This window comes from Eleutherodactylus coqui, chromosome 1 (assembly GCF_035609145.1).
Source record: "Eleutherodactylus coqui strain aEleCoq1 chromosome 1, aEleCoq1.hap1, whole genome shotgun sequence".
NCBI classification, from domain to species: domain Eukaryota; kingdom Metazoa; phylum Chordata; class Amphibia; order Anura; family Eleutherodactylidae; genus Eleutherodactylus; species Eleutherodactylus coqui.
In genome coordinates, this window is record NC_089837.1 from 450,000,268 (window position 1) to 450,012,850 (window position 12,583).

Below are 12,583 nucleotides of genomic sequence, written 5' to 3' on the forward strand. Positions count from 1 at the left end.
CCACAATTACCCCATATAGGACCTTTTAATATTGATCACATGACACCATTCTCACAACCCATTATTGCATCTAAACACAAGAGCGACAGGAACCAACAGCGGCCGACGACGGGAATCGGCAGCAGAATTTAAATGGTGGCTAGATTAGAAAAATTGTTCTTTTACAACATAGGGATTTGAGGGATTGCCTATCCCCACAACCAATCCCAAACTGACTTTTTTAAATAAGTGCTTTATAGCAGCCCCACATGTGAGCACCGCTCTGTGTAGGATTTCAGTGTGATTTGCATTGTTTGAGTTTAACCCCTCGTTCCCTTTACACCGGTTTACCTCAATGCGTTCAGTTAGCAGACGAACACGGGTCATAGTTAAATAAATACTGATTTATGATGTATGCATGCCGACATACAGATTGGAACGTCCATACAAAAATAAATTACTCTGCAAAATGTAGAAAACGAGTCTTTTTGTACACAAGTTCATAGCTATGCCACGGCGGAGGGGGTCTTGACTTTCGGTGACAACACCTGTTTGAACCGTCGCTTTAAGTCCTGCATGTTGGGTGACTTTGGTCGGGGGATAACGGTGCCTCGCCTCTTCTCTCCGTTGCTGGACTGGTGTTTGCTGATCTCCTTGCAGAGATGTTGGAACACGTCACAAACGTCCTGACAGTTTTCACTAGTGGAAATTTCCACAAAGGAGCAGCCCAGTTCATTAGCGAGCTGAATGCCAGCTTCTGGGGGCACCTGCCTCACATGCAGAAGGTCCCCCTTATTGGCCACTAGGATGATGGGACTCTTAGCGTCTGAATTGACTTTTCGGATGTGCTGATGAAGGTGACGGATGTATTCGTAGCTCCTGTAGTCGGTGATGGAGTATACCAGGAGGAAGCCTTCTGCGGACTGCATGCACCGCAACATATCTGTCACCTGGGACACGTCATCGGCCATCTGCGCAAAAGACATAATGCGAATGTTAAACATGGCTGCACATCACGTAACTGTACATTACACAATACTCTTTAAAGGGGACCTGTCACGTCTGTATTAGTATATACTAGTATTCCCTATGAAAAAAGCAATTACGGATCATCCTTTTTTTAAAAACTCTTTTGTGTTGAGCTATTCCTCTATTATTCTTCCTGGAAAAGTATAAATAAACTGGATATTTAAGATTCTCCTTGACATAGGGTGCCTCCCTACACAGTCTGACATTGTCCAGTCAGTTCTGACAGAGTCAGATTGTGTAGGAATATGCCCCTATTGACAAGGAAAATAGTAACACCCAGCTGCCAAATTATTTCCAGGAGGAACAACAGAGGAATGGCACGATAAATGGCTGGAAAATAAGCTGGCAAACTGTTGCAGAACTACAACTACTAGCAAGCCCTGACAGCCAGCTAGCTGGGAGTCACAGTTTAGGAACAGGTGAACAGACACAGGGGGGGAGACTGCTGCTTCAAAGTGTACAGATATTATGGGATCCTTACCTTGACGTAGCCTGGGGTGTCCTGGATCTGCACAGACATGTGTTCTCCTTCTACACTCACAAGTCTGGAGTAGAGTTTTCCTAATGAGGAAAAGAAAAATATTGTGTATTAAGAACGATGTAAAAGGAGTTCAACTGCTGTTAAAGACATTTTGCTCCCATGACAGATCTTCTTTAATTATGCCCCCCCCCCCTCCTTTGCCCTGCTCCACCCTCCAAAACTGCCAAGAAATATTCAGATGTCTCAAACCAAGTGATAGACACCTTACAGGACTGATCTAAGATGTAGGTGGTTTGCATAGTAAAGAGCTCCAGTTAAAGAGGTTCTCTGGGACTTTTTTTATTGGTGAGCTATCCTCAGTATAGGTGATCGGCAGACATCCACCACTTGGGATCTCCACTGATCAGCTGATCACTGGGCTTGTCGTCAGTGTGGAGAGCACTGGAAGCAGATAACACTGTCTGTATTGCAGCAGCCCAATATGGATAGCTCATTAATAGTAAAGCTCCTGGAGAACCCCTTTAAATATTCTTGGTATTAAACATAAGAGAACTTCCATAGATACATTAAGGGAGATTTACCAATGCAGTATCAGCATTTTTTTGCATAACTGTACTGTAAAATATACCATTTGAGCAAGCATCATATTTCTGAAACCCAAATAGTGGTATTTGTGTCCAAAAGAGCAGACGGCCCCGAACTGGTTTATTAACATTCTTCACTTTTTACATGACTCAAGATTCCTCTTTTGTCTACCTGACCCATGGTACTGACCAGCCCTGACATACAGTGGGGGGCAATATCCGTATGTCTTCAATAGGGTTAGATAGCAAAGATAGTATTAGGGACTAACGGGAGGCATGCTTCATTGGAAATTTTAGTTTTGACCCCCCAAATAAATGGCGTTGCATTCTTTAGATAGGTAACTCACCAGTATTAGTTTCGTAGTCTCCAATAAATCGTTTTGTAAGAAATCGGACAATCATTGCTGAAAAAAAAAAAATAGATGCAATTATTGCTAAGAAAAGTAAAAACAATGAAAAAAAGTTTAGGCACTAAAATAAAAGGAGAGGGGTAAGAGGTGGTAACCAAAATATTATAAACAAGTCAGACACAAGATGAGAGGGCAATACAAGTGCCCATAGATGTACCCAAAACTTTGAGGATGCGACTAAGAGTGACCACTTATGGAAATAATACTATAGAAGTCAGAAGCCCATATGAGGCCTGTACAAGCCAAAGGGACTCTTAGTGGCCCGAGAAATAATGCAAAGAGTTCTTCCACCTAGGGGCATTGACTTTGACCCTAAACTTTGTCTTAGTGCATCTATGGGAATGCTAAAATCATTTCTAGGGGTTCGTGTACATCATTGTTCAGAACCTCCATTGCTGAATTCCATTTAAAAATGGGGATGACAGTGCTGCAGTCGGTGCCATCTCATCCTACAAAAAGCAGGAAGCCTGGCCAAAATCTGAAAACACCCCATTATAGTCAATGGCGTCCATTCTGCACGGTTTGGTTCCATCATAAAATACATCTGTATTGCCAGCTAGGGATCACTTTCCTGAACCCCTAAACACTGATGTGAACGAACCCCAACTAAACCCTATTAACATGAACTAGAAAACAGCAGGCTTGCTTGGAAATTAAAATCAGCTGCTAGTGTGGCATTAAACAATGTTTCCATTTAGGATAATGCACACAGTAGATACAAATGGCTGAGTGATACATGTGGATTCTGTTCCCATACTACAGTGGTATCTGATGCCCATTATATCCTAGGTCTATGGCCAATTTAGGAAGCAAGAGCCGTGCTCTGGAAATAATGTGTGTTTAGTCTGCAGTGCTGTATATAATATATATAATACACTGATCTGATGTATCTGCAGTGCTGTATATAATATATATAATACACTGATCTGATGTATCTGCAGTGCTTTATCTATTACTAATCTCCATGATGTGATGCAGAATATGTTGGTGCTTTACATGCATGCTGGTACTGAGATTAACAAAAAAAATTATTATATATATATCTCCCCTATTCTTGGCTACAGAATTAATTTGTCATAATGGGATATTGTAAGAATTCATTTCATGCACGCCATGATGCCGATGATCAGGGCACTTACCGGTCTTGCCCACACCGCTGGCCCCCATCACAGTCATTTTAATATCCCGGACAGTGAAATAGTCGGGCGACTCCGGAATTGGTGCAAGGAGGAAGTTGCCGGACATGGTCGGTAGACGCATGAGAGATGTCGTGGAGTCCGCCCGCACAGCGCCGATCATCCAAGTGAGCAGCTGCAGCACAATGCGCCTCCTCCGCCGCGCCGCGCCTTATATAGCCGGCAGGGAGGGCGGCCCGGAGGGGACTGGCGCTGACTACGCAGAATGACGCTCCGGCTGCTGTCATCCACATAATGGTAGCAGCCGGGGGATCCGCACGGAGGGACAATGCTGATGACCTGTACAAGGCCAGGAGGGGGCTGCAGTCCTCTGGGGGGCATGTAAGCCCCTCCGTGGGAGGCAGAGGCGGCTGCTGCCAGGGGAAGCACGGTCCTGTTCTAGGCAGCTCTCCGACACTGCCCTCTGGTAGAAGCATATTATTATAAGCATATTATAGGGGGTTAATGAGGGATTGGATCCCAGGAGCCGCACAGGATGCGGGACTGCTGGGCCAGGAACTTTACTAAACTCTACACTTCCCGATCTAATGCGAATGCAGCAGTCAGGCTCATCTCTCTGTCGACCACTGCACTCCCTGCCAGTCCCTGCACCCATGCCTCCAGCCTGTGCCAGTCCCTGCACCCATGCCTCCAGCCTGTGCCAGTCCCTGCACCCATGCCTTCATCCTGTGCCAGTCCCTGCACCCATGCCTTCATCCTGTGCCAGTCGTTGCACCCATGCCAATCCTGTGCCAGTCGTTGCACCCATGCCTGCACACCCTGCCAGTCGCTGCACCCATGCCTTAATCCTGTGCCAGTCCCTGCACCCATGCCTTCATCCTGTGCCAGTCCCTGCACCCATGCCTGCACTCCCTGCCAATCACTGCACCCATGCCTTCACCCTGTGCCAGTCACTGTACCCATGCTGCACACCCTGCCAATCACTGTACCCATGCTGCACACCCTGCCAGTCACTGCACTGGTTACCCAGCCACTATAGAATACAATTTAGGACAACTTCACAGGAGCATAATTCGTATCAGACAGTCACTCAGCGCACAGCAAGTACACTGATATTACGTACTTACTGAGTGCCACCAATTGCCGTGCAGTATCTTGGAGGGTATGGACGTGTAACACATGCCAAGGCAGAACATGCTGCAATCTTTATTGGGTCGCATAACAGTATTATGCATGCAAAACCCGCATGAGTAAACGCGGTCACTATATGTTCGTGTGGAGGAGCCCTCATACTCATCACTCTCATCCATAAATCTCTCCACAGTGCTGCACCATCCTATAGCTCTTCCCTCATCTCTGGCTACTGGCCTACCCGTACTCTACATTCTATGCACGATCCAAGACTAACATCCTACATAATTCAAATCTCCCTCTCCCATTTCCAAGACTTTTCCAGAGCTCTACCCCAAAATAATCAGGTTAAAGGGGTTGTCTGAGACTTTGCCTATTGATGACCTATGCTTGGCTTGGGATCTCCACCAAGTAGCTGCTTTCCAGATAACTGTGGAACTGGATAACAGCACTGTCCGTATTACAGTGGCTTAGTTTAATACCACAGGCACAACTCCCATTGATTTCAATGCGAGCTGTGCCTATAATACCAAACCAGGCTCCTGCAATACAGACAGAACTATTCACTTGTAACTATCCACTTGTACCGGAGAGCAGGCCTGGCAATCAGCTGATTGGCAGGAATTCCCAGTGGTGGACACATGCCAATCAACTATTGATGACTTCTGATTGGTTATTAAAGGGGTTGTTTGGGACTTTTCCTATTGATTACCTTTAAACTATTACCCACAGATTTAAAGGGGTTGTCCCCCGAAAGCAAGTGGGGTTATACACTTCTGTATGGCCATATTAATGCACTTTGTAATATACATCGTGCATTAAATATGAGCCAAACAGAAGTTTTTCACTTACCTGTTCCGTTGCTGGCGTCCTCCATGGTGCCGTCTAATTTTCAGCGTCTAATCGCCGGATTAGACGCGCTTGCGCAGTCCTGTCTTCTTCTTTTCTGAATGGGGCCGCTCGTGCCGGAGGGCGGCTCCTTGTAGCTCCGCCCCGTCACGTGCCGATTCCAGCCAATCAGGAGGCTGGAATCGGCAATGGACCGCACAGAAGACCTGCGGTCCACCGAGGGAGAAGATCCTGGCGGCCATCTTCACCAGGTAAGTAAGAAGTCACCGGAGCGCGGGGATTCAGGTAAGCACTATCCCGTTTTCTTTTTTAACCCCTGCATCGGGTTTGTCTCGCGCCGAACGGGGGGGGCTATTGAAAAAAAAAAAAAAAACGTTTCGGCGCGGGACAACCCCTTTAAGCATGCCCTAAAACACATCACTAGGCAGGCCTACCAGATATTTTAGCAGGATAAGGGATAAATGTCTTATAGCTGGGGGTTCAACCAGTGGGACCCCAAGACCAGTGCACTCAAATACCCTATGTCAGGGGTCCCCAACTCCAGTCCTCAGGGACCACCAACAGGTCATGTTTTCAGGATCTCCTATAGTAAGAACACCTGTGGCAATGTCTGAGGCACCGACAATAATTACATCACCTGTGCAATACTGAGGACATCCTGAAAAAAACATGACCTGTTGGGGGTCCCTGAGGACTGGAGTTGGGGAACACTGCTTTATGTGAATGGAGCGGTGGTGCATGTGGATAAATATGTTAAACAGGGTTTTCCATGCAATGCATTATTCCTCAGAAGCTGACCCATTCATCCATCAGCATCTTGGACACCCCATAACTTCAGATGCAGCTTTATACTATTTAGAAGGAGATAGCTGGACTATTGTACAGAACCTTATATTATGTGACATAACAGAGATATATCACCTTTCTGCAGCTTACCACCCAGTTGTCAGTCAGTTCAACAGAAAATCAGTTGCATTCATCCGAAAGGGGTTGTTCTGATGGTAAACAAATGGATTTCTGCAAGCTGCATTCATATAAATGGGACAGTTGCAGACAAGTCTGCATTAAATCTGTCAGGTCCGACTTCACACATGCAGCACCAAATCTACATCAAGATCTGCAGCAAAACACATGGATTTCACCGCAGATTTCACCCCTCCTCTGAGAAATCTGCAGTGAAAAATCGCAGTATTAGGCTTCTTTCACACAAACGTATAATGGGCGCCGTTTTCACAGTCGGCCGATATACGCTGTGATCTGATGCATTGAATTCCAATGCATCAGATCATATGGCCGTATTCCCGTGACATAAAAGCGCCTGGCCGGCCCAATATAGCCCCGTGCGTTTTTACGTCGGGCACAAAAGATAGTCCTGGAACTATCTTTTGGGCCAGAATACGTCTACCACTGCATGGGCTCCTATGGTAGCCCATGGCAGTGGCCGGAGGTGGGAGTTTAGCAGCCTCTTCTTGCTTCCCTTCCGGCTGATTCCAGTGAAAGGGGGCGGGACAGGGCGGAGCTAAGTGCCACCCTATCATGCCTCCTCCAATTGCTGTCTGCGGACAAGGAGCTGGATGGGGGCGGAGCTAAGCTCTCACTTCTGTCCCTTGTCTGCAGCCAGCAATGGGAGGAGGTGGGACGGGGCAGCGCTTCGCTCCTCCACACCGGCTGATTCCAATGGGAGAGGAGGGCGGCAGAGCTAAAAGGTGAGCTGGGAAGGGGGAAGCTCAATGACATGGCAGCCTCAGCGTTTATGCGCTGAGGCCCATGCCGTCTGATTGGGCGCACAAATGTTAGATTTCTGTGCCTATTCACAAGTTTTTACTCCTCACATCGTAGCGTATATCGGCCGGCCTTAGGCTGCCTAAACACAGGCGGATTTGAATTGCAGAATATGAAGCAGGTGTCCACCTCCGGATTCTGCAGCAAATCCAGCCCATAGCATGCTATGACAATACGCAATGTCCTGCCCACGAGCGGAAATAGATTGCGATGTACCGCTCGTGGGGATCATTGCAGTATGGTCACGGGTGCCGCCTCATCACCATAGCAATTTCAACTGCGCATGTGTGTCGGCACATCCGCAGCAGAGAAGACGCCGGAGAGGTACACTGGGGTCACCTGCTGTGCACCGACTCAGATCCTGCAGATAGCCAAAATTGTTGTACCGCACATTTGCTTTTCTGCAATGCGTAGATGACATTTGTTGCTGGTATGGAAGATGCTGTGGATTTCCCAAAGCCATTCCTGCTATATACTGCAGCATTTACAGCACAGGCCACATGGATGAGATGGCTAGCAAATCTCATCCCCATGGTGCAAGAAAAATCCCTGCAATTGATATATGCTGCTGGAGTTCATCCTTAGGAATGCAAAGGGAAAATCCATGGCGAATTCACAGCATTGGTTGCAGAAGGCTCATTTACATGGAACAATTATTGCTGTAACAAGTGAAAATGAACGCTACCGTTTAGTGTAAACGCCGACAGGCGTAAAAATATTTGTTGACTGTTCAGTCGTTCTCAGGGACTTAGGCTACCTACACACTGGCATTGTCTGTCGCGAGAAAATTGCAAGCGGCAGCGAAGTTTTTGCAAGAAAAAGAATCGCTGATGCTCAGGCATCTCATGAGCAAAGTTGCAATTTTGCTGCTATTTTCTTGCAGCGATATCGCAATCGCCAGTGTAAGGCCAGCTGTCCACGGGCGATGCGGTATCCCATGGCTAAGCTTCGCTGCGGGTGCAGAAGCCGCCGCATCTCCACCGGGCAGCCCTATTTAATAGACAGGCTGACCGCAGAGAATGGGGGCAATTCGCAGCATGCTGCGAATTGCCTGCCGCGAGCAGAGAATCACAATGATTCTCCGCTCGTGGACAGGTGCCGGCGCTTTCCATAGCAATGCCTTTTTTTTTTTAATGATTCCTGCATTTTATTGTTACACAAGTTATTTTTGCTTTGCTTTTTTTTTTCCTATGAAGAAGCCTATAGGAAAACTTAAGTGGGGTGGGGGGAGGAAGGAAGCTGCCAAACTCAGAGAACGCTACAATTTTGAAAACACAATAGACCCACACCACAGTGCGATAATGGCAAAGCCAAATTTTATGACCATGGACTTCACCTATGCTGATCCAAGAAGTAAAGTCCACATAACACATGCAGAATGCATCACATGTTTAGGCCATTTTCTACAGAATAAGGGCGCCTGTAGACGTCCGGGTCAGATTCGGCTGCGAGAAATCTCGCAGCGGGACCCGACCCGAATGTCTGCAGAGAGCAGCGCGGGCACTCACCTCTTCCGCGGCCCCAGCTCTTTCATGTGCCAGCTACCGGCGCAGAGCGGAGCCGGTGACCGGTCAGTGACATTTCAGAAAAGAGCATGCCGCGATTTGTTTGCCGTGCGAGATTTCGCGTGGCCTTCTGCATAGGATTGCAGCCTAAGGCCTTTGTCACAGTATTTTTTTTTTACGGACTATAGATGGACAGAATACAGACTAATTTTATAGTGCAACATAGGTTTTTGGTTTTTTTTCAGATACATGAAAAAAAAATCCTCATTGCATGGACTATTCTTATCCAATTTATGGGTGACACTTGCCGATTCAACCCAGTGGGGAGAGGGAAAAAAAACAGGTAGTAAATGGATGCCGTCAGGGTGCAGTTTGTTTTATAAAATGCAGGAAAAAAAATTTGGCTTGTTTGAATTTTTTTTGTGGATGTGAATAACAAGGTTTACAGAGAAAAACTGAGACCTGAACCAAATACAGAGGCCCCATAGAGCTGCACAAATGGAAAAAAGGGTTTTGGACACAAGACTTACATTGTTTTTTTACACGAGTGTGCAGGTAATTAAAGGGGTTGTCCCGCGCCGAAACGGGTTTTTTTTTTTTTTTAACACCCCCCCCTTCGGCGCGAGACAACCCCGATGCAGGGGTTAAAAAAACAAACCGAAGAGTGCTTACCTGAATCCCGGCGGTCCGGCGTCTTCATACTCACCTGCTGAAGATGGCCGCCGGGGTCTGCTCCCTCCGTGGACCGCAGCTCTTCTGTGCGGTCCATTGCCGATTCCAGCCTCCTGATTGGCTGGAATCGGCACGTGACGGGGTGGAGCTACACGGAGCCGGCATTCTGCACGAGCGGCCCCATTGAAGACAGCAGAAGACCCGGACTGCGCAAGCGCGGCTAATTTGGCCATTAGAGGCCGAAAATTAGTCGGCACCATGGAGACGAGGACGCCAGCAACGGAGCAGGTAAGTATAAAACTTTTGATAACTTCTGTATGGCTCATAATTAATGCACAATGTACATTAGAAAGTGCATTAATATGGCCATACAGAAGTGTATAGACCCACTTGCTGCCGCGGGACAACCCCTTTAAGTTTTACACATCTAACTCCATTAACATACAATGTGTCAGACTTGTAGCATTCCTCCATTTAGTCTCTGCCTGCTGTTACTTGCATGGTATGTCATGACTTCATGCACCTGCTGTCTTCACAGAGTACTTGAGACAATCAGCTGTGAAAAATCCTGGTAAAACTGGGGTATGAAAAATATATTCCTGGCTACACATAGCTGCATCTACGCCAAAGCAACACTTGCAGATCCTCACTCCTGTGGAATGTGACAATACCGAGACCACGGACAACAGCAGGACACCGCTCACTAAATAGATTTGTTGCAGAAGTTTGTGAATCTGCTGTCATATCCAAGTGTGACTCCCAGCAGATCTACCACATGGTGGCAGCAGAGAGCACACACAACCAGGTTTTGATACACATTTTTCATCCAGTTTCCACAATGGATGTATTTGCCACCCCAGAAAACCTAAAATAAAATTACAGCAAAAACTGCAGATGACTTGCTGCACATTTCCTCCTATGAATTAGATAGACTGAAACCTGCTGTGAAAATTCACAGTTGACATGCTGTAGATGTGAAATCTGCTTCACACCATTTTTTTTTTTGCAGCATGCTTGGGATTGTAATATTTTTTTACTGTACAGGCTGCAAACTTTCCACATGCAGTCCTGCTGTAGAAAATCCACACATCTATGCCGTCTACACTTAGGATATTCCATTAAAGGGACCAGTTAGGGAAAATCAGCAAATGTCTTTAAAAAAACTACTCCCCTCTTGCATTGAGCTCAGCGAGCCACCTATTCTTCCCAACAAGCAGCAGAGCACATAAAAGCTGCAAGCGGAAGCCTCAGCAGTCATGTACTGTATTCGAGGATCATGGAGCTGTGATCACAGATATCACATTTGCTGTTTTTTCAGAGTCCACAAACTCCTCCGAAATGTGGCCATATTAGCATATATAGAGTACACAGATCGTGTTAGAAGCCCAGAACCGGAGAGGTCACCCCTGAGACCTAATGACTATAAGAATGCGGATCTGCATTTATAGCGGAGCCCATGGATGATTCCACTGTCTGGTTACTACCGTACATGAACTCATGAAGACTATATAAAGAGTCCTGGGTAGCCCAAGTTTGGGTCAATAAGACTTCACCCCTCTACATGGGCAGCACAGACATCCGGAATTCCCAACTGCCATCTCCCAGAAAAGAGGTAGTCTATTAATGAGATATAGGTCATTTCTGCATAAATGTTGTGCAACTTTCATTTGGAGATCTATGAATTTACAAATACACATAGAATCCTCGTGTGCAAAAAGCCCAATGGCAGGCGAGACGGCCGGGGATGGGAAACCTTCAGTGGTTCTGCTGCAACAGGCGAGAACTCTCCAATGACAGCATTTAGAGGTTTAAAACCCTCAGGCAACATATGATGAATATGGTAGAACTGAGATAAAAGTTTTTGTGTTGGATCCCATTTGCAGTGTTTCCAAAGTTTTAGTATCTTACTGATTTATCACAATTGTAGCATTTCAGCAGCTACTAAACATATACGGCACTGAAGATCTCCAACAATCAGACATTACAGTAATGGAAAGTGTCCACAGACCCGCTCACAGCTTAAAAGGGGGTTGTCTGGTTATTGGAAAACTTTCCAGCTATAGCTCCAAGTGTCTTACCTAACAAAAAGAGCAGTCCTTACCCATCCTCTGCCACGGGGATCCAGGGCCACTGCCCCGCCATCCTGGCGATTGTTGTAAAGAGTAAAAAAAAAGACGAAAAAGAAGGGTAGAGCAAGACCCAGTGCGTGGTGAAATAGTTCTGGAGTTAAGAGTTTTAAATAATGGAGGTGCTGCCAACCAGATGATGCTCCAAGGTGAGTGCGAGTATAGCGAAAAGCATGTGGAAAAAAATACTGGTGTGAAGGCTAAACACTAAGGTACTAGAAGATTAAGGCCGCCTGCAGACGAGCGGGTCGGATCCGGCGGCGAGGATTCTCGCCGCGGGACCAGACTCGAGCACCTGCAGGGACGAGCGCGTACTCACCTGCACCCGGCGGCCCTGGCTCTTTCATGTGCCGGCTGCCGGGTGAGTGACGTTTGTGTGGGGCTCTGCAGTTTGTTTGCCGTGCGAGATTTCACGCGGCCAAACTGCGGCCGTCTGCATAGGATTGCGTTTGTTAACGCAATCCTATGCAGGCTTTGAGCGGCGGAAATCCCGCCGCGGGATTTCTGCCCGTGTGCAGGCGGCCTTAGGTGCAATATGTCATAGAGCAAGCACTTTTTAAAAATTTTGCAAAATAAAAAAACAGCATTGTTGTGAAGAGGACATCACAGGAAATCACCTGACCGCTGCAGGGTCCTTGTTCTGGCGTCATGGTGCCCAGGATGTGAACGATAATGCGGCAGCCTCTGATTGGCTGTATAGGTCAGGTGACTTCCTGAGGACAGCAAAGCAACAGCACTGGTTTCCTGCAGCAAATGAGCAAGTATAGCTTTTTGGTATTTTTAAAGACACTTGGAGCTACAGTAGAAAAGCTGTGCGATAACTGAAAAACCTCTTTAATGCACTTTGTCATGTAACTGTAAAATTAAGGTGGCAAACTGGTGTTTTGCCAGTATTCATT

The 12,583-nt window shown here is 46.8% G+C and overlaps 1 protein-coding gene across 1 annotated transcript; it reads right to left on the minus strand.

Moving 5' to 3' along the window:
- Nucleotides 1–362: 362 nt before the first annotated feature.
- RASL11A (RAS like family 11 member A) lies at nucleotides 363–3,809 on the minus strand. The gene is made up of 4 exons (XM_066583333.1): nucleotides 3,623–3,809; nucleotides 2,421–2,477; nucleotides 1,490–1,569; nucleotides 363–950 (listed from the first exon to the last, which is right to left on the minus strand). The coding sequence occupies exons 1-4, from the start codon at nucleotides 3,780–3,782 to the stop codon at nucleotides 486–488; spliced, it is 762 nt and encodes a 253-aa protein (XP_066439430.1). The 5' UTR covers nucleotides 3,783–3,809; the 3' UTR covers nucleotides 363–485.
- Between the last annotated feature and the right edge of the window lie 8,774 nt (nucleotides 3,810–12,583).

Coding starts and splice junctions, on each gene's coding strand:
- RASL11A (XM_066583333.1), bottom strand. CDS start 3,782: ATGATCGGCGCTGTGCGGGCGGACTCCACGACATCTCTCATGCGTCTA. Junction 2,478..3,622: donor CAGCGGTGTGGGCAAGACCG/GTAAGTGCCCTG, acceptor TTTTTTTTTCAG/CAATGATTGTCCGATTTCTT. Junction 951..1,489: donor ACACCCCAGGCTACGTCAAG/GTAAGGATCCCA, acceptor TCTTTTGCGCAG/ATGGCCGATGACGTGTCCCA.